Source organism: Anguilla anguilla, chromosome 8 (assembly GCF_013347855.1).
Source record: "Anguilla anguilla isolate fAngAng1 chromosome 8, fAngAng1.pri, whole genome shotgun sequence".
Taxonomy (NCBI): Eukaryota; Metazoa; Chordata; class Actinopteri; order Anguilliformes; family Anguillidae; genus Anguilla; species Anguilla anguilla.
The window spans coordinates 50,989,391-51,009,485 of record NC_049208.1 but is presented as its reverse complement, the minus strand read 5'-3'; the positions used below and the strand labels follow the sequence as shown (position 1 = coordinate 51,009,485).

Genomic DNA, 20,095 nt, shown 5'->3' with positions numbered 1-20,095 from the left:
GGGCAGTCGGGGGTTAATAGTAGAGCTTAGTCTGGGGCAGTCGGGGGTTAATAGTAGAGTTCAGTCTGGCTCTGTGTTTTGGGCAGTCGGGGGTTAATAGTAGAGTTCAGTCTGGCTCTGTGTTTTGGGCAGTCGGGGGTTAATAGTAGAGTTTAGTCTGGGGCAGTTGGGGGTTAATAGTAGAGTTTAGTCTGGGGCGGTCGGGGGTTAATAGTAGAGTTTAGTTTGGCTGTGGTTTGGGTAGTCGGGGGTTAATAGTAGAGTTTAGTTTGGCTCTGTGTTTTGGGCAGTCGAGGGTTAATCGGAGCGGTTGGTCCTGCTCTGGGGTTTGGGCAGTCGAGGGTTAATCGGAGCGGTTGGTCCTGCTTTGGGGTTTGGGCAGTCGAGGGTTAATCGGAGCGGTTGGTCCTGCTCTGGGGTTTGGGCAGTCGAGGGTTAATCGGAGCGGTTGGTCCTGCTCTGGGGTTTGGGCAGCCGAGGGTTAATCGGAGCGGTTGGTCCTGCTCTGGGATTTGGGCAGTCGAGGGTTAATCGGAGCGGTTGGTCCTGCTCTGGGCTTCGGGCAGTCGAGGGTTAATCGGAGCGGTTGGTCCTGCTCTGGGGTTTGGGCAGTCGAGGGTTAATCGGAGCGGTTGGTCCTGCTTTGGGGTTTAGGCAGTCGAGGGTTAATCGGAGCGGTTGGTCCTGCTCTGGGCTTTGGGCAGTCGAGGGTTAATCGGAGCGGTTGGTCCTGCTCTGGGGTTTGGGCAGTCGAGGGTTAATCGGAGCGGTTGGTCCTGCTCTGGGGTTTGGGCAGTCGAGGGTTAATCGGAGTGGTTGGTCCTGCTCTGGGCTTTGGGCAGTCGGGGGTTAATCGGAGCGGTTGGTCCTGCTCTGGGCTTTGGGCAGTCGAGGGTTAATCGGAGCGGTTGGTCCTGCTCTGGGGTTTGGGCAGTCGAGGGTTAATCGGAGCGGTTGGTCCTACTCTGGGGTTTGGGCAGTCGAGGGTTAATCGGAGCGGTTGGTCCTGCTCTGGGGTTTGGGCAGTCGAGGGTTAATCGGAGCGGTTGGTCCTGCTCTGGGGATGTCTCTAGAGCAGTGGGAGGGTGGCGGCCGCCGTCTGACGTCAGTCTTTGTTAGGGTTTAGCTCAGCTCTTCCTGCCTGTCAGGAATTCCCCAGATCACATGACCACAGGGCCTGGGGTGATGGGGCGGAAACTGCGCTTGTGCCCGCGTGTGTGCGCGTGCGCGTGTTTGTGTGTGTGTCTGTGTGTGTGTGTGTGTGTGTGTGTTTGCGTGCGTGCGCTGAGACAGGTGTGAGCTGCAGAGCGATCGAGTGCACGGGAACGGGTTCCAGGAAAGCTCTGGGCTTTCGTTTGGGGTGAGAGGTCGGCTGGGGTCAGCGGGAAGACACCGGATCCCCCTTCGAAAGCGTCCCCGCTCCCCGGGGAGCTGAGCCAGGAACCGCATTTAAGACGGGACTGAGAAACGAACTCAGAGAGAGCGAGAGCGAGGGAGAGGGAGAGGGAGAGAGAGAGTGAAAGCAAGCAAGGTCAGTGTGTTTTTTTTCCTGGTTCCTTTGTGCACAGCTCCTAAATCTGCGTAGCCGCTGACAGACAGAACGGGGTGGCCTGGCTAAACGCGCAGGTGTTCCCTCGCCCCGCACCCTGTCCCGACCTGCCTATTCCTCACGCACGCTTCAGAAACAAGGGACTAGAATGCCGAAAAGAAGTGGGGGGGAGGGGGGGTGTTTCCCTGGTTCCGTGGGGCTGTTCTCTCTCGGGACGGGGGGTTTCGCAAGCACCCCTCTCCCCCCGAGAAATCCGTACGTCTTCAAATAGAGCCGCTGCGTGATCCCGCGCGTCTTAGCGATCGTTGTTTTTTTTTACAGCAGGGTCCCGTACAGTAGAGCTGGAGCCCGAAACCCGAGCGACGTTCTGCGTCGCCGCGCAAACAGGAAGTTTTTTTTTTTTCGGAAGGGTTGCAGTCGCTGCACGGTTGCGCTCCTTCGTGCACGAAGGCGGCGTGTCGAGGAGGAGACCTGACCGGGTCTCTCCACGCTGCGGTTTCCGGTTTTTTCTCGCGCTCGACGGGGCGCCGCGAGGCGTGAAGTCGCACAGCCCGGCGGGGGGAGAGGCTTCTCTCGTATTTAAGCACGGGCGAGCTTTTCGCACGTCCCGCCCGGCTCCGTGCTCGCCACGTCGCTTTTCGTCCGACCGCGAGCGGCGGCGTTCGTTCGCGGCGCGCGCGGCTCAGAGCGGGCTCCGCTCGGAGGTGAAAGTCCCGGGCCGCGAAAGCGAACGCGTTCGCAAATGGGGGAGGGTTCGGCGGACCGAGCGACCGGGAGGCGAACGCGCACTCAGAGCGAAACTCGACATCCCTCGGCTTAACGTTTCACTTCCTCTTTCCATCTGGGTCAGGAGAGAGAGGGGGGGGGGGGAAATAAAAAACAAAAAAAAACAGAAGCTTCTTTTTTTGTTGTTGTTGTTTTTGTTTCTTGCTTGTTTTTTATTTCTCTGTTGGGATTCCCACTGTGGGGTAGTCACTGGGAATACGGGATCACTCCAGTCTGAGCGAGTGTTTCCCTGGTGCGAAATTCTTGCGAAATTTAAGAAAGGCATTTTTTTTTTCTTTTTCCGTGGAAGCGTCTCTGGCTGCACAGGCTTGCCCGTGCGGCAGTCCAGACCTCGCCTCCGAGCCGACTGCCTCCGCTAATCGCCACATTAAGCGAGCACCCCCGCTCTCCTGAAGTAGGCATGAGGGCCCAGAGCGCGGGTACTTAATCGTGGTTATTGCAGGCCAGCGTTTAGGATGGCTTCGCTTCCTCATCGCAGCCAAGCGCTGATTCGTTCCTTCCAGTCCCCCCTCAGCCGCCCCTCCCCTCCCTTCCTCTCCCCCTCTCACTCTTCCCTGCACACCCCCCCCCCCCAAGACAGGTGTAAAGCGTCCGTTTTCTGGCTAACGCTAACAAAACGAGCTCCCTGTTGGATTCCATTTGGTTCAGTTATATATATTTTTTTTTACAGACTTTTTTTTTTCAGAGACACAATCACACAAGATGCTTTACAAAGGGAATCATAAAAATGGAAATTTGGCAACAAAAAAAAAAAGCAGGCCTAAAGCCCAAAATAATGAACAAGTGAGGTAATAAGAGAAGAGCTCCCCAGTGGGAAGAAAAATGGCCAGTGAGGTCAGCATGTGGCTGTGGGGTGCCTTCGTCCTCACGGAGAGGAGGGAGGTTTCGGACGCCCCTCTCAGTCCTGAGTGCAGGTTGGGTGCGTCTCTGTCTGTGGCCAGGCTGTGTGTGTTTCACTTCTCTGCTCCTCAGTCAGGTCTGAATAAAGGGAGCGCTGCAGTGCAGGGAGACGGTTAACCTCTTCATGTGTTTAGGCTTTAACTGGGACCATATTACAGCAGGGGACTACACAGTCGGGGGATAAAGGGTAGGAGACTAAAATAATAGGGGAATAAAACAATAGGTGACTAAAGAGAAGGAGACTAAAACAATAGGTGACTAAAGAGTAGGGGACTAAAACAATAGGTGACTAAAGAGTAGGGAACTAAAAGAATATGTGACTAAATAGTAGGGGACTAAAACAATAGGTGACTAAAGAGTAGGGAACTAAAAGAATATGTGACTAAATAGTAGGGGACTAAAACAATAGAGGACTGAGGAGTAGGGAACTAAAAGAATAGATGACTGCAGTGTAGGAGACTAAAAATAGGTGACTAAATAATAGGTGACTAAAAGAATAGGTGTCTAAAGAGTAAGTAACTGCAGTGTAGGGGACTAAAAGTGTAGGGGACTAAATAATAGGTGACTAAAAGAATAGGTGTCTAAAGAGTAGAGGACTAAAACAGTAGCTCCAGCTCCAGCCAGCCCCAGCGAGCGGCGTGGGCAGGCGTGGGATCCGCTCGGGCGCTGCTCTCTATCCCTGTCGTGTTTGAGTGTCGGGGGCGAAGATCCGCCAGCGTTGGCGGAAACGCGCGGTGCCGCGGTGTGGGCTCGGCATTGCACCGCCCGCTCACCTCCGTCCCCAACTGCCAGAGACTCACCCAGAGGCTGAGGAAGACCATGCTGACGAGGAGGATGATAATGATGATTACGATTATGATGATGAGGACAGTGATGGTGGTGGTTGATGATGATGATGGTGATGGTAGTGATGATCACAGTGGTGGTTGTGATAATGGTGGTGATGATGGTTATTGATGATGATGACAGTGGTGATTGTGATGATGGTGATGATGATGACAGTGGTGGTTGTGATAATGGTGATGATGATGGTGATAATGGCTATTGATGATGATGACAGTGGTGGTTATGATAACGGTGATGATGGTGATGATGATCACAGTGTTGGTTGTGATGATGTGATGATGATGGTGAAGATGATCACAGCGGTGGATGTGATGATGATGATGGTGGTGATAATGAGGAGGAAGATGATAGGGATGTGGGGGTGAGGAAGTTGGCAGTAATGACGGTGAAGCTTGTGGATGATGAGGTGCTTCTTAATGTCATATTTGGAATTGGTTATTTAAGCGTTTTTTTTTTTTTTTTTTTTTTTTTTTTTTGGAAGACCTCTTTTCCAGTCAGTGTGTCACTGCTGCAGTCCCTCAGTTCCCCTGCCTGGTCCACCATTTTGTTGCCAAAATGTCTGACTTACTGGAGAGTGACTGCAGATTTTTTAGTCTTTTTTTTTTGTTGCCTTTAGTCCGTTCAAACAAACACTGAATTTAAACACGCCAGCAGGCCAGGGGCCTTCTGCACGAGACAAAGTGCATTTTCCATGGCGAGGTCCCTGTTTGTGCTGAAACGTGTAAGTGTTTACTGGCAGCGCTCTTCTCGCAACCCGGATGGAAAAAATGGATGTTTTCCCCCCCCTCGCTCGCGTGTTTACCGAGCGCAAACGCACGGCTGGAACATTCCGGCGGGATCCCGACCTTCCCGTAGGGAGCGAGGGAGACGGGGAGCCGCGGAGTCCACCCGCAGCGCCTCGGTGCTGCCCTCTGCAGGGCACTTTGAGCATTACATGCTTCTTTTCTCCCGTTTCACTACCCTTGCATGCCCCTTAGGAGGGTGACCGGAATGGAGGGGGTTATTTTTTCCGTCTGAGACTAACAAGCTTTCCGGTGGACTAATGAGGGCTGCAGCATCCAGTGCAGGTGTGGGGGGGGGGGGAGGAGGGGGTGTTGTCCAGTTATGTCATTGTGCCATTTTTATCAACCCTTCAGTACTGTGAAGGCTGACCAGTGAAGCTAATCCTTTAAGCAAAACAACTTTATTTTTGTATATTTTGTGCACATTACATACCTCTTGACCCCATTACGTAATCCTGGTAATAGATGTGTTTTTTAATCTCAGTGGGACCTGGATAGATGAAGCATCCAGAATGGTAAACCTGAGACCGTACCTGAACATATACATGCTATACCGTACCAACTGGTCATCCACTGTGAGACCACTCTTTGTCCCTAAATCTTGTTTTAAAACCAAAAGGAGAGAGCACTTTTATTTTCTTTGGCCTAAAAACTCAGAGGCTTAAGTTTCAGTTTGTTAATCACAAGTGAGAACCCCTTTTTTTTTTTTAGCTTTGTTTTATTTTATTTATCTTTCAACCCGATTTGTATTTATTTGTGTATTATTTTGTGTATTTTTTGTTATACTTACATTTGATTGACTCATTAATGCCATTAATTTATTTGGATTAATTTACGAATGTGATTTATCCAGCGAACAGTCTCATCCTGAGGGAACGATTACAAAATGGCGCACGCAGACTGTGGCCAGTTCAACGCCGGCTTTGATTGGGCAGCTGACTCCCACGCAGCTGAAGCTAATTGTGTGGAACCGGCTCACGCACGGGAGGGGAAACAGTGTGGTATAACGGGTAAGGAGATGGCCTTGTAGCCTGAAGGTCGCAGGTTCGATTCCCCGGTAGGACACACAGGCCGTTGTACCCTTGAGCAAGGTACTTAACCTGCAGTGCTTCAGTATATGTCCAGCTGTATAAATGGGTGCAGCGTAAATGCTGTGTAAAAGTTGTGTAAGTTGCTCTGGATAAGAGCGTCTGCTGAATGCCTGTAGTGTAATGTAATGATTGTGGAGCAGTGAGGGCAGCAGTGAGGTTTGAGTTTCCGGAATGCGCTCTCCGCGCGTTTGTCCTGTCCTCGCCGTCTCCGCGGCAACATCGCCACCCAGACCGGTCCCAGAGGTCTCTGCGTTTCGGGCCGCCTTCTGAGCAGAGTCATTTTCTCCTGGGAGGATAAAGAAGGTCCTCCTTTCACGGCGGGGTTTAGACGGACGCTGGAGAGGAGAAGGGGGGGGAGGTTTCGGCTGGGGGGGGGGGTCTCTCCGCTGGAGCTGCTGGGCACTGAGACAAAGGCTCAGGAGCGATGGTGGGGATCGTGTGGATGGGCTGTGGATTCCAGCAGCCCAACGAGCGAGCGAGCGAGCGAGCGAGGGAGGGAGAGGGAGGGAGAGAGCGAGGGAGGGAGGTAGGGAGATGTGCAGCACCGGGAACTGTGGACCCCAACAGTGGGGGTGGGGGTGTTACATAACTGCACCCCGGCCCCCCCCCTCCCTTTCTCTCCCTGTGTTGGTGGAGCGGAGTTTCTGTTCACTCATTAATGTGCCTCATTTGTGGGGGTGGGAGCGTGTGTGTGTGTGCTTGTGTGTTTGTGTGTGTGCACGCATGCGTGTGTGTGTGTGTGGGTGTGTGAGCTGCCAGACATCAACAGGCTCTTGTTTTCTCTGCAGGTGGTGGGGAATCTTGTTACACCAGTTGCGTTCTCTCGGTCATGTGTTGTTGCGTTGGCATTGCGTTGGCATTGCGTTGTCTGAACGTTGCGTCTGCGTTAGCCTGGGTTCACTTGCCTGGCAGGCTTCCGCACCCTGGGTAAGCTGCAGTGCTGTCAGAATGCAAATCAGCAGAGAACAATGGAAAACAAACGTAAACAAAACCCGGCTCATTACAGGGGCTGTTAGCACACATGGTAACATCGGACACGCCGGGGTGTGTGTGTGTGTGTGTGTGTGCAACTAGCCTGTGTCTGATGTCTGTCTGTCTGTCTCTGTGTCTGTGTGTGTGTGCAACTGGCCTGTGTTTGCTGTCTGTCTGTGTGTGTGTGTGCAACTGGCCTGTGTTTGATGTCTGTCTGTCTGTCTGTCTGTCTGTGTGTTTTTGTGTGTGTCTGTGTGTCTGTCTGTGTGTGTGTGTGTGCAACTGGCCTGTGTTTGCTGTCTGTCTGTCTGTCTCTGTGTCTGTGTCTGTGTCTGTGTGTGTGTGTGTGTGTGTGTGTGTGTGTGTCTGTGGCTGCCAGCACACGGTTTTGTGTTGTGTAATATTTGGAGGTGCGAGGGGTGTGGTCTCACAACTGTGGTGAATGGTTGCCGAGGCTTCGGGACTTTGATGGACAGGTACCGAAGCTTCGGGATGTCCAAATGCAGCCTTGTCGCTTCGGCTGAATCACACTGTCGACCCCCCCCCCCTTCCCCCCGCACCCAGTACTGCACACCCCCCGCCCCCCTCCAGCCGCTGAGAGAGAGAACATTTCCCAAAATGAAATCCTAGTTACCATGGCAGCATCAACGTGGGGGCAGCCCACGTCTCTCCCGTCGATTTAAACCCCCCCCCCCGTCCCCCCCCGTCCCCGCTGCTCTGTGAACACAGGAGAGCTGCGGGTTATTCTGGGCTTGTTATACCCCCCCCGCCCCCCCCCCACACACACACAGACTGCCAGCAGACCTTTCCATTCTGTGGAAGTGCCATATAAGGACATGGGGAGGGATCTAAGTTTGAGTGGCAACTCCGCACACCTAAGGCCAGGGTGTGCTGATACAAAACAGCACTGAAGGAGAGGAGAGGAGAGGAAAACAGGCAGGTCTGCAAGGGGTCTGCAAGGGGGTCTGCAAGGGGGCTACAGAGGGGATGCAAGGGGGGCTGCAGGCACGGTTACAAGGGGGTCTGCAGGGGAGCTGCAGGGGGTCTGCAAGGGGTTCTCTGGCACTCCCACATGCTCAGTGCTGCCCAAATGTGCGAACCAAGTGTGAGGTTATGTTTGGCTCAGTGTTTCAGCACTGTTGATGAAGTATTAAGCTTATGCTCTGCCACCTCGCTGTCACTCCCATAATAAAAACATTTGTAATGCTGGGAAATGCCCAGCCCAACCTGAAAGGATTTTCTCCCAAACCCTGTAAAGAAGCATTATAACAAAGGGAAACCATAAGGCTGAGGTACAGAGTAATGTTAATGATCAGCATTCTGCTCAAACACACACACACACATGCATACATACATACATACACACACACACACACACACACACACACACACAGTCGCTCATCTTCTCTCCCCTATTTTAGTATCCGATTCCCCGCTCCCCCTCTGTCATCTGAATGTTCTCCGGATGATTTTCGGGGGGAAAGACGGTGCCTCAGGCCAGTCTTTCTGTTTGCTCGTTTCTCCTCAATGACTGTATTTCCTGTTTTAGTCCTTCGCCACTGACATAATAGCAGTTTGATTAAATTAGGGGGTGGGGGGGGGGGCATGGCGAACTGAACGACGCACAACATGCGCCACGGGAGCTCCAGTGTTCTTCACGGTGGGGGGGGGGGGTATTATATAATGTTGAAGGGATGACATCACAGCCTGATTTTACCCCCCCCCCCTCCCCTCCCACAGTTTCTGCAGAGCATCACCGCTGGCCCCAGATCTGTCTGCGACACCAGGATTTTCATGGCGGGGGGGGGGTCTTGGGGAGGGGGGGTTGAAATCGCAGTGTTAGCCACGCCGTTTTCGGCGGTGCACTCGGGGGGGGGGGGAGGGGGGGAGGCGGCGGGGCTGGAGCGCCGTCCCGCTCGCTCGACGGCGCGGGCGGAGACGAAAAGCCTGCTCTCCGCTCTCTGGGGGGGGGGGGGGGGATTCGGAGCCGAAAGCCGCCCACGGGCCGCCGAGGAGCCGCTCGCCCCCCCCACCCCCCCGCGGTGGAGCGACCCGCCCCCCCGCCCGTCACAGCCTAAGCCTGCTTATGTAACGAACGCTATTATCCAGCTAACGCACACCGAGCGCCAGGCATGCGCACCGCCGCCCTCACCCCAGCCCCGCCCTCGCGGCTCCGACGCAGCCGGGGCGTAAACAGGAAGCGCTCGCCGCTCCTTAGCTCCGCCCCTGCGAGCGAGTCATCCTCGGCCGGCCGTCAGTCAGGTGGGCCGGGTCGGCGGTCACGTGACCCCGGCCGGCGGGGTTCGGTCCCGTTTTTGTTTTTTTGGCGAGCGACTGCAACGTCTTCCTTCTGCAATCGTACGCAGCGTCGAACCCGGGGCCCCGCGGCTGCTGGGCGCCGCTGGCGGGGGAAGGCGTGGGCTGAACGCCGGGGCGGGCGGGCGGGCGGGCGCTCGTGTGAAGCTGAACGCCGCGCGCTCAGCGATGAACATCCTGTGCTGACGCCTCCTTCATCTTCCTCTCCCGTTGTTGTTTTTGTTTCTTTGCAGATAAAATTGAAGAAGCTCAGAAGGAGCTGAAGGACCCTAAAGGCTGTCAGAGAGGTGAGTGGGGCGGGGGAGAGGGGTGGGGGGTGGGGGGGTGGTGGGGCTGACGTGTGGGGGACGGGGCCGGGAGGGGTGCACCTCGCAGCAGGGCGGGGCACGGAGGGGCGTACTGCCACCGAAATGTCTACACCTGCTCCAGCCTAAATAGACTTGCACGTCCAGTGAAGATGCCAACCCCGTCAGAAACGAAAACCCCACGCCCAGATCCCTGAGGGTGTCCTCGTCTCTTAAGGACGCTTCGATGCGGTCGCATGCGTCGCTAAATGAGGAAGAAGACCGGAGTGTATCAAAGAAACATGGCTGGACCCCGGGGGGTGGGAGGGGAGGGGAGGGGAGGGTGTCTCCCCGGCGGCCGTGCAAACAGGAAGTGAGACTGAGGTGCGGTGCGAAAGCGTGCACAGCAGCTTAGCATTCCCCCCCCCCCCCCGCACCCTCATCTGCAGTTAGGCGCTGCCTCTGCCCCTGGGGAACCGCTCCATTTCGGAGGCTGCGTCTGCCTGCTTTTACTCTGTTTCACTGTGGCGGCGCGTGGCGCTACGGACGCCGTGTGGCCTTCTCCAAAAGCGCTGTGCGTGCGTGTGTGTGTGTGTGTGTGAGTGTGTGAGTGTGTGAGTGTGTGAGTGTGTGAGCGTGTGTGTGTGTGTGTGTGTGTGTGAGTGCGTGTGCGTGTGTGTTTGTGTGTGTGCGTGTGTGCGTGTGTGTGTGTGCGTGTGTGCGTGTGTGCGTGTGTGTGTGTGTGAGCGTGTGAGCATGTGAGCGTGTGTGTGTGTGTGTGAGTGCGTGTGCGTGTGTGTTTGTGTGTGTGAGTATGAGTGTGTGTGTGTGTGTGTGTGAGTGTGTGAGTGTGTGTGCGTTTGCGTGTGTGTTTGTGTGTGTGAGTATGAGTGTGTGTGAGTGTGTGTGCGTGTGCGTGTGTGTTTGTGTGTGTGAGTATGAGTGTGTGTGTGTGTGTGCGTGCGGGAGCCTCTTCCTCTGCTGAATTATTCTTGTATCGGTTAGTGATCATCTCAAGGCAGAACGTGGGTTCGTCGAGTCGGGGGGGGGGGGGGGGACGTAATGTTCTCTTTAATAAGCTCTGGAAGCTCCCTGAGATGAGAGAATGTACTGGGTTCTGTGTAACACACACACACACGCGCACACACACACACCGACACACATACGTACAAACACAGAAACATACAAACACAGACATTTATACACACATACACACACACACACACACACACGCAATGCCTGCTTTGCCACCATTTGTTTCTAATCTGTGAAATGACATCAGGCTGTGTGAGGGGGGCAGAGATGTGGAGCTGGACTGTAGGAGGCATACTGGGGTTGGGGGTTAGGGGGGGGGCAGGTCATGCACACATGAATGGGGTACGGGCAGGTCCTGCTCGTTCCTCCTGACCCAGAAACCCGAGCCGCACCCCAGCAGTGGCTCAACTGGGCGGTGTAGGCGTGGCCTGTTACCCCGGATACGAACAACCAACGGCGGGACCAGGAATCATCTGCTTACCTCATCGCCCCGGTTCGGCGGCGTTCCCGTTGCCAGTTTGAGCGGGAGTTAAGAGGCTTAATCCCATAAGCCTTTGCTGAGTAGCTGCCATGACTGGGTCGCGTGTGGGGGGGGAAGCCGAGGGGGGACGAGGGGGGGGGGGGCTCGCCGAGAGGAAGTCTTTTAAATCCGCCTCAGAAATACCTCCAGCTGGTGATGTCACCGCGCTTATCTCTCACGCTTATATCTCCGGGGGCTGGTCGTGCCCACGCTCAGCTCTGAGGACACTGTCCCTGTGCCTCGTAGCGAACACACAAAAAATAAAAAGGTCAAAAAGACAATAAGCGCTCAACAGTTGCATTTTCACGTGCCAACTGTAAATGCGTACATGCGCTTCCGGGTTTCCCAGAATGCAGCTGTGCGCGGGAGAGATGAGCGGCGGTGACTCCGTAGCACCGCTGTGACGTGACGTGCTCCTGTTCTGGGACCCCGTCCCGCTGGGAGAGGAGGACGCACAGCGGAGCCCGTTAGCCTCTCTCCGCTAGCCGGCGTCCGTGTGCCTGCCACGGCCTGGGAGCCCGTTAGCCTCTCTCCGTTAGCCGGCGTCCGCGTGCCTGCCACGGCCTGGGAGACCGTTAGCCTCTCTCCGCTAGCCGGCGTCTGTGTTCCTGCCACGGCCTGGGAGCCCGTTAGCCTCTCTCCGCTAGCCGGCGTCCGTGTGCCTGCCACGGCCTGGGAGCCCGTTTAGTCGCTCTGCTGCAGCGCACTGTCTGTTTATAGACCGCGGGAAAACGCAGAGGAAACTTTCCGTCCCTGTGCCGATAAATGTTATGATTCAGAATTGCACCATTGTTTCGGTGGTATTTCGACGTTAACGGAATCGACTCCAATCAGCTGCCGATACCGTTCTTTTTTTTCTGACCACGGCAGTGTAAGGCGCATTTGATCTTGAGATACAGGGAGAGGGAGCAGAGGGAAAGGGAGGGAGAGAGGGAGGGAGAGAGAGAGAGAGAGAGCTAGAGAGAGAGATAGTGTGGGTGTAATAAATAATGATGTGTGGGCCACAGTAGGTTCAGGAACAGCAATTGAGCAGAACCTACAGATTCACAAGCCAATAGCAGCTTCAAGAGGAGCCTGCAGTCTGTGAGGTATCTGCCGGGGGATCTGTGAGGGATCTTCCTCGGAATCTGTGAGTGATATGCCTCGGGATCTGTGAGTGATCTACCTTCGGATCTGTGATTGATTGATCTGCCTCGGATCTGTGAGTGATCTGCCTTGGGATCTGTAAGTGATTGTTGAGGGAATATATTGATCTACCTTTGGATCTGTGATTGATTGATCTGCCTTAGAAATTGTGACTGATCTGCCTTAGGATTTGTGAGTGATCTACCTTTGGATCTGTGATTGATTGATCTGCCTTATAAATTGTGACTGATCTACCTTTGGATCTGTGATTGATCTGCCTTTGGATCTGTGAGTGAACTACCTTCGGATCTGTGATTGATTGATCTGCCTTGGATCTGTGATCGATCTGACGTCTGACGCGATCTGCGGCCACATCTGAGGGGGAAGGCATTAAGCCAAGCCTGTTTTGGGGTGCGCGTCCTGAGACAGCCGCGACACGCTGACCCGCTGGTCATCTGTCTGTGCTGTCAGAACCCGGGACACAGGCATGTGTCTGTCCATGTGTGCGTCTTTCGTAATGACACATGACAAGTCGACAAGTCGGGGGTGTAGCGAAGGCAGTCGTTTTTGGGCTTTGTTTAGTAAATTAATAACAGACGGTATCAGCATACTTGCCAGTAATGGTACTGCCATAAAAATTGCCGTTAATGTTTATGGTCGGTAATGCTGATGAATGCGATCATTAAAGTTTTCCATTTATTGTGACTGTTATGTAATGAGTGTAGCCATAATTACGCAATAACTGTGTGCTGTTATTAAGAGCTATTTGGAGCCCGGGATATTATCCAGATACGATAGAAATACTCAGTCATATGAGCGTGTTCTTATGAAGGTGTCGGAACAACGTTAAGAGGAATTCGTGCGTAGAGGGGTGTTATGCAAGCAAACAACACTTCTGCTGGATCAGCGGTTGGTGTTGTTTCGTTAGCATCGCAAACAGCAGGACACATTTCTTTAATTTAGCTTTTTTTTTTTCTTTGTTGGTAGAAAATGCGAGCCGTTGCCCCAGTTTCCTCCCCATCAAATATGGCAAAGTTAAAATGACATCGATCATATATTTTTTTTCATTTAACTATTTAATCCAAACGTCGATTGCATCACGGATTTGTTGTGCTTAAATTACGTCAGTTATGCTTTAGTATTTCGGAGAGTTTGCCTAGCCTTCAACTGCCACGGGAAAACTGCCTCAAAGGAAAAGACGTTTCTTTTTTTTTTTTATTGTTCCTAGATTAATAGCGGATTTACGGGGTAGAGCGCTCGCGGGTCCACCTTCTCACAGAGAGCGCCGCTTCCTTTCGCTCCTATTTCCATGCCAACCGGAACCCGGACCGTAGTTGTTCCTCGTCGCACCATTCCCCGCGAACAAAGCGGGGTCGCGTGCGACCCCTGACCCCTGACCTCTCTGCGACGTGCCCGTAAGGGAAGCGGAGGACAGGGCTGAGGGACGGTACCTCTGCCCGCGACGGAGACCGTGGGCGTGGGAGCGGGGAACGGGGCGAGAACACACAAGCCTGACTGTGATTCCTGCCTTCTGGTTTAGCCTAGCCACGCAAATGAATAAAACAAATAATTTCTTCAGTTTTCAGGTGTGGGGAGGTTTGGGAAGGGGGGTGGGGGATAAATGTAATAACACCAACTTGACAGGTTTTCAAGCAGCTGCAACAGAGGTTTGGTGGCTGCCGGTGTGTATCCACCGCCTAAAACCGCATGAATAAAAAAATATGTAAAAAGAAAAAAAAGTTCTTATCAAGATCATTTTTTCTGGTGAAAAGAAAATCAGCTTAAAAAAAAAAAAGAAAATTCTGTGTTATTTTGAAACGAGAGTCAGCTGTTTGTCTCTTCCCTCTTGATGCGTAGGTGTGACTGAGAACAGCCGGAGGAGTGCGGACAGCATCAAAGGCCTGAAGCGGAAGAAGGTGGTGGCGGAGAGCCAGCTGAAGAAGATCCCCAAGTCCCCCGTGAAGAAGCCCTCGCAGGCCCGAGCCCCGGCGGCCAAGGAAGCCACGCCCTCCTGTTCCTTCGCCGCTAGCCCCTCCCGCAGCAAACCCGTTCAGAATGGAGAGCCCGGCGACGACGACGACGCGCGGTCCCCGCCCAGCCCGTCTGACGGACAGCCAGTGAGGGCCGAAGCCACGCCCACAGCCGCCGGCCGCGAGAGGCCCATGCAGACGGAGAGGGGCGCCGCCCGGCAGCAGCGGTCCTTCGAGCCCCGCGATGAAGAGGGCGGCCCGGCCCGCGGCCCCGAGGGCTCTCTGAAGGACGACTGGGGCGGCTCGGCCAACAGCGACAGCACCGGCGCCCCCCATTCCGCCGCCCCGCTGGAGGTCCTGCTGAAGGCCATGGAGCCGGACCTCTGCACCCTGGCGGAGAGGAAGAGCTCCTTCCCTGTGACCCACAGCAGGACGGCGGGACCAACCGCCGCTGCCCAGGCCAGCGCGGCCATGTCCGGTGTGGTGAATGTGGGCGTCCCAGCCCAGCTAACGCTAACCGCGCCCGACTTCACCTCCAAGCAACAGCAGTTCTACCAGAGCGTCTCCCAAACCGTGCCCCTGGGCGGCCTGGCGGCAGGTCAGGCCGCACCTGTGCAGTACCAGCCCTCGCAGGCGTACCCGCCGGGCCGCATGCAGGAACTGGCGCACACGGCTGCCCTCCAGAGGGAAAAACAGGGTCTACGTCCGAGTTACAATGCCATGCCCGCCTCCACCTTGACCCATGCGCCCGCCCCCTCGGGGCCCAAGGTCCTCCCGCAGAGCCAGCCTGCGGTGCAGACTTGCCAGTCGGTCTCGGCCAGCGTGCCCAGTGCCATCCAGGTCCCCGTCACGCCCGGCTTCCACCAGGTGCAAATGGCCACCATAGTCACCCCGGGCCTGGAGCAGGTGTGTGGCTCCTCGGCTAAGGACCAGAAGAACAAGAAGCAAGGCAAGTACGTGTGCGAGTACTGCAGCCGGGCCTGCGCCAAGCCCAGCGTGCTGCTCAAGCACATCCGCTCGCACACGGGGGAGCGGCCCTACCCCTGCGTCACCTGCGGCTTCTCCTTCAAGACCAAGAGCAACCTCTACAAGCACAAGAAGTCCCACGCGCACGCCATCAAGCTGGGCCTGGTGGTGCGCTCGGACTCCGGCGGCGGGAACCTGTCGCAGGAGTCGGACCGGACGCCGAGCGTGCACTCCGACGCCGAGGAGAGCGGCGAGAGCGAAGACGAGAGCGCGGCCGACCTGGACCCGGAGTCGTCCCAGAGCAGCGCCGCGGGGCTGTCCGAGAGCAGCATGCAGAGCGCCGGCGCCGCCCACGCCTGCCAAGGGGAGGCGGAGCCCCCGGCCGCCCTCGAGACTATAAAAGCCAATCAGAAGACCCTGGAGCCCAAAGTGACTCTGCCGAAGGTGGTGGTCTACTCCGTGAACGTCTCCCCCTTGCGCGCGGACAGCCCTAGGGTTACAGACTCAACGCCAGAGTTGGCCCAGGCTCAGAGGCAGCGGGAACCCCAGGCCTCCAGCGTCCGGTCCAGTGTCACCGTCCTGTCATCTCTGACAGAAGTCGATTGCCCGAGTCCCCTGCAGGACGCCATAAGTGAGGATGAGGACCGTCACTGCAAGTCGCCCCCCAGTGGCGGGCATGCGCTGCTGCAGAGGCAGGAAGCGACGGACTTCTCCCAGCTACAACGGCAGCAGGCGACTGATGTCTACCAGCAGCAGCAGGGGAAGGGCCTGCTGAGCCCACGCAGTTTGGGCAGCACAGACTCCGGCTACTTTTCTCGCTCCGAGAGCGCGGACCAAGCTATGAGTCCCCCGAGCCCCTTTGTCAAGATCACCCCCCCAACGGACATGGACGTGTCCAAAAACCCTCTGATTAGTCATTCCGCCGTCGTGGCGACAGTCATGCAGGCGACCTATGCTGAGAAGCCCCCTGCTTTACAGGGCCAGATGCGTCCGCCATTGGAGACCAAAACCCTCTCGCTCGAGGAACGCATTTCCAAACTCATATCGGACAACGAGGCAGTGGTAGACGACAAGCAGCTGGACAGCGTGAAGCCAAGGAGAACATCTCTATCCAGGAGAGGAAGCATTGACTCTCCAAAATCTTACATATTCAAGGACTCTTTTCAGTTTGACCTTAAACCTATGGGCAGGAGATCTAGCTCCAGCTCAGACATACCAAAGTCCCCCTTCACCCCCACTGATAAATCCAAACAGGTGTTCCTCCTTTCTGTTCCCCCTCAGTATCCATCCATGGACTGTTTGCCGATAACAAGGAGTAACTCGATGCCTACAACGCCTGGCTTTTCTGCACTACCCCCTCACATAACCCCTCAACCTCATGTCCTGCGTGGTTGTCAGTCATTCGATGACAAAATTGGTTCCCTCAGCGATGATGTTTTTATTTCAGCCCCTTCCACTCCTAATCCAGCAGCGCACTCTCGGACACTCGTGAGACAGATAGCCATTGAAGATTTCTCTACAAGCGATGGGCACGGCCTCTCGTCTACGCGGTCCATGGATGAGGGCCGCCTTGGACCCAGCATGTCCACAGAGGTCATGCAGAAGAGCAAGTCATTCGAACACGGACCTGAGATAAACAGAAGACCCCAGCAGAGCAAAGGAACCATGTTTGAATGTGAAACTTGTCGTAACCGGTACAGGAAGCTAGAAAACTTTGAAAATCACAAGAAGTTCTACTGCTCGGAGCTGCATGGACCTAAGAACAAGCCCGCGGCTGCTGTTCGGGAGGTGGATCAAGACGTTTTTGTGCGCGGAACTCAACAGCCTCAATCGTTTAACCAGCGAAACGTAGGCAGCACGGGCATAGCGGACCAGCAAACGTCGATCCGAAAACGAAGGAAAATGAAGAGCGTGGGCGATGACGATGACCAGTCTCCGACAGAGCCGAGTCCCCCGTGCTCCGGAAGTTTCGACTCGTGCCAACTCTCCAAGGACATTCGGGCGAGGGCCTTTCCACAGGCCTCAATTTTAGTGGAGCTGCAGCCCAACAGTGGTCTGCCACAAATTCCTCCAATACAGCTAATGGGGAGGAGTACAGAGTCATCAGAGTCCAGACTGTCACCAATCAGAGAGGCTCAGATTAGCGTTACCGCTAAAGAGAGGGGGGACCTTCAAAGACAAGGTAGTGGTACATCTGTCATACGACATACTAACTCTCTCAGCCGACCCAGCTCCTTCGAGACATCCGAGTCCATCGACAGATCCTCTCCTGTTGATTTTGTGGAAAAGGAGGCCCAGAGCATAACCAAAACTGCAACGGCAACAACAGTTAACATCACAAAGGAGAGCCACCCTGAACTGGCACCTTTACAGAAGTGTAAAGATCGGGAGATGCCCGGAAAGGATCATCACGCTAACCGCACAACAGCAGTGCCCAGTGACATTCGTTCTCCCCCACAACAGTCCCGGCTAGTGCGGCAAAACAATATCCAGGTACCGGAAATTCTGGTGACAGAGGAACCAGACCGCGAGCAGGAGAGTCAGGGTACTGAGCCAGAGAAACCGCCCGAAACCTTCAGTTGGCCACAGAGGAGCGAAAGCCTGTCCAAGCTGCCAACGGAGAAGCTGCCTCCAAAAAAGAAACGGATCCGATTGGCGGAAATGGAGCACTCTTCGGGAGAGTCCAGCTTTGAGTCCACCTTGTCTCGCAGCCTCAGCAGGGACAGCAGCCTGTCACGCTGCTCTAGTGTTTCGGCTTCTTTCGACAGGGACGAGCTCCCGCGAGCAGACAGCCCGTCCAGGGCCGAATGCACCGGCAGGTCCCCCGAGATCCAGAACCTGCCGTTAGGCTGCAACACCCTGGGAGTTCCAGGCCTCAGAGACTCCAGAGAGATGAGGCGAGCTTCTTCCGAGCAGATCAGCTGCACGCAGCCCTCGGTGGAGATCGCGTCCGGTTACCGCAGCAAATCCTTCGACTGTGGCAGCGTATCGCCCAGCAGGTCCGTATCGCCTATGGAGACCGGTTTACAAAAAAGTTCTCCGGCTGTCCCCGTGGCCCAGATTCCTCTTATCGAAAGGCGAAGGGGTCCTCTTGTTCGGCAAATGTCCTTAAAAATTGGGTTTGAAAACCAGCTGCAACCCGGCAAGCCCCCGGTGGCCCTTCAGAAGGTGAACACAGCAAACACAGTCCTGGCTCCCCAGCAGAGGTTTCATAGCACAGGTTTGCCAAACATCGGCCAGCCTCTTATTTTGCACCAGTTGAGTTCCAAGGAGGCTGTACAGCAGAAGAATGAAGTGACTGTCCAGAGCATTAACTTAGGCAGCCAGACCCAACAGGCCCCGGTTCATGGCCTTCCACACCCTTGGCATCAAAGCTCCAAGACTCTGATGTGCCAAAGAACACCGCAAGCTCCTGGGAAAACTGTAGCAGGTCAGCAAGATGCTCAGAACACTTCTGCCGACTCGCAAGACAAGAGAAACTACGTCCCCAAGTATCAGCTGCAGTGTCCTGCCCCCAAAGCCTCAGCCTATGCCTCCTCAACCACGATTGGGACCCAGATCACCTTGCCGATCATAACGCTGCCTGTCGTCAAAGAGGGTAGCAGTATATCCAATCCAACTGGGGGAATTCAGAATATATGCGTGGTTCCACAGAGCCACCAGATTGTAGCCAATTCAGCAGCTTCCATCGTCTTACCTGTAGGGCTTCAGAGCCGGGCAGGCATGGCTCCCCTGCCCCAGATCCTGATCACCCATGAGCTCAACCCTCCGTCCTCCGTTGCACCTTGTAGCCGCCCGCCTCCCCCGCATGTCACTGACAGCAGTATTAAAAATCCCCACGTGCACGGAGAGGACCCTCAAGTGCCCGCCGTCTCTCAGCCCAAGTCCGGCTCGGGTCCTGATGGCCAGAACCGCGCTGGTGACTCAAGGAGCATGCCCTCCCTGGGGTCCTTGCACTGTGTCCAGAAGATGTCGTCCATGGGTCTCTGCCCACAGCAGGAGCCTGCTGCGTCCAGCAAGCGGATGCTGTCCCCGGCGAACAGCCTGGACATCGCCATGGAGAAGCAGCAGAAACGAGCAAAGGATGAACATGGTGCGGCGTGCCTCACCGATGGCAGGTCTCTCAGCTACCTTAACTCCAAGATGGCAGAAGTGACCAGGCAGAGAAAACTCACGTTAGTCCGCCAAGTGTGCACCACAGAACCTGTGGACAGCCCCATCGATTTGGAAGCCCCCCAGCAGCATCCAGAAAAGGCAGAGGTGGGAAAGCTGGACACTGTTGACATTCAGACACCGGACAGCTCTAAGAACAGAGTGAATGCCCCTACGGGACAGACCGCCGAAAGTAAGACTGCTGCAGTAGAAGACTACCCAGACCCATCAGGGCGAGCTTCTTCCCCTGTGCCACCCAACTGTACGCTGAAGTCTCTCGGCAAGAGTGAGGAGGGGCGATCAACTTCAAAGTCTCCTGTGCGGACGGCAAGCCTGCACGGGCAGGGGAAACTGACCTCATCGGTGTCTGTTGTCAATACACGGGACAGTCACCGTCTGTCCTTCCCCAGCCTGAAAACCGCCACCACCCTCACCTGGTGTTACCTGATGAAGAGGAAGCCCCTGCACACCCCCCAGACAGACCAGAAGGTCTCGGCCTACTCCACCTGGTCCATCAGCAAAAACAACCCCAACCCGCTGGGCCTCCCCACCAAAGTGGTCATGTCCCTCTTCAACTCCAAGCAGATAGCAAAGAAGACGCACTACACTCAAGCCATTACCACCAGCCTGAAGTCTGACATCCTGTCCTACTCCAGCAAGCTGAAAGACAGTTTGCCAAAGGTGACTTCTTCACATTTCGATCAGCGCTAATGCGTTCAAAGAGTATTGCTTGCACGACGGTTAGGGCTTCAGTGACTTTGATAGTGATGGTTAACTGTATTCAGAGCAATCCTTCTGATT

At 55.2% G+C, this 20,095-nt stretch overlaps 1 protein-coding gene across 1 annotated transcript in view; it reads left to right on the top strand.

The window, feature by feature from the left end:
• hivep1 (HIVEP zinc finger 1) overlaps positions 1-20,095 on the top strand; it is a 45,713-nt gene that overhangs the window by 19,505 nt on the left and 6,113 nt on the right. Inside the window, exons 3-4 of the mRNA XM_035429650.1 lie at positions 9,476-9,529; positions 14,064-19,975. Coding sequence (XP_035285541.1) covers positions 9,476-9,529; positions 14,064-19,975 — 5,966 coding nt within the window. The remainder of the gene's footprint in view (positions 1-9,475; positions 9,530-14,063; positions 19,976-20,095) is intronic.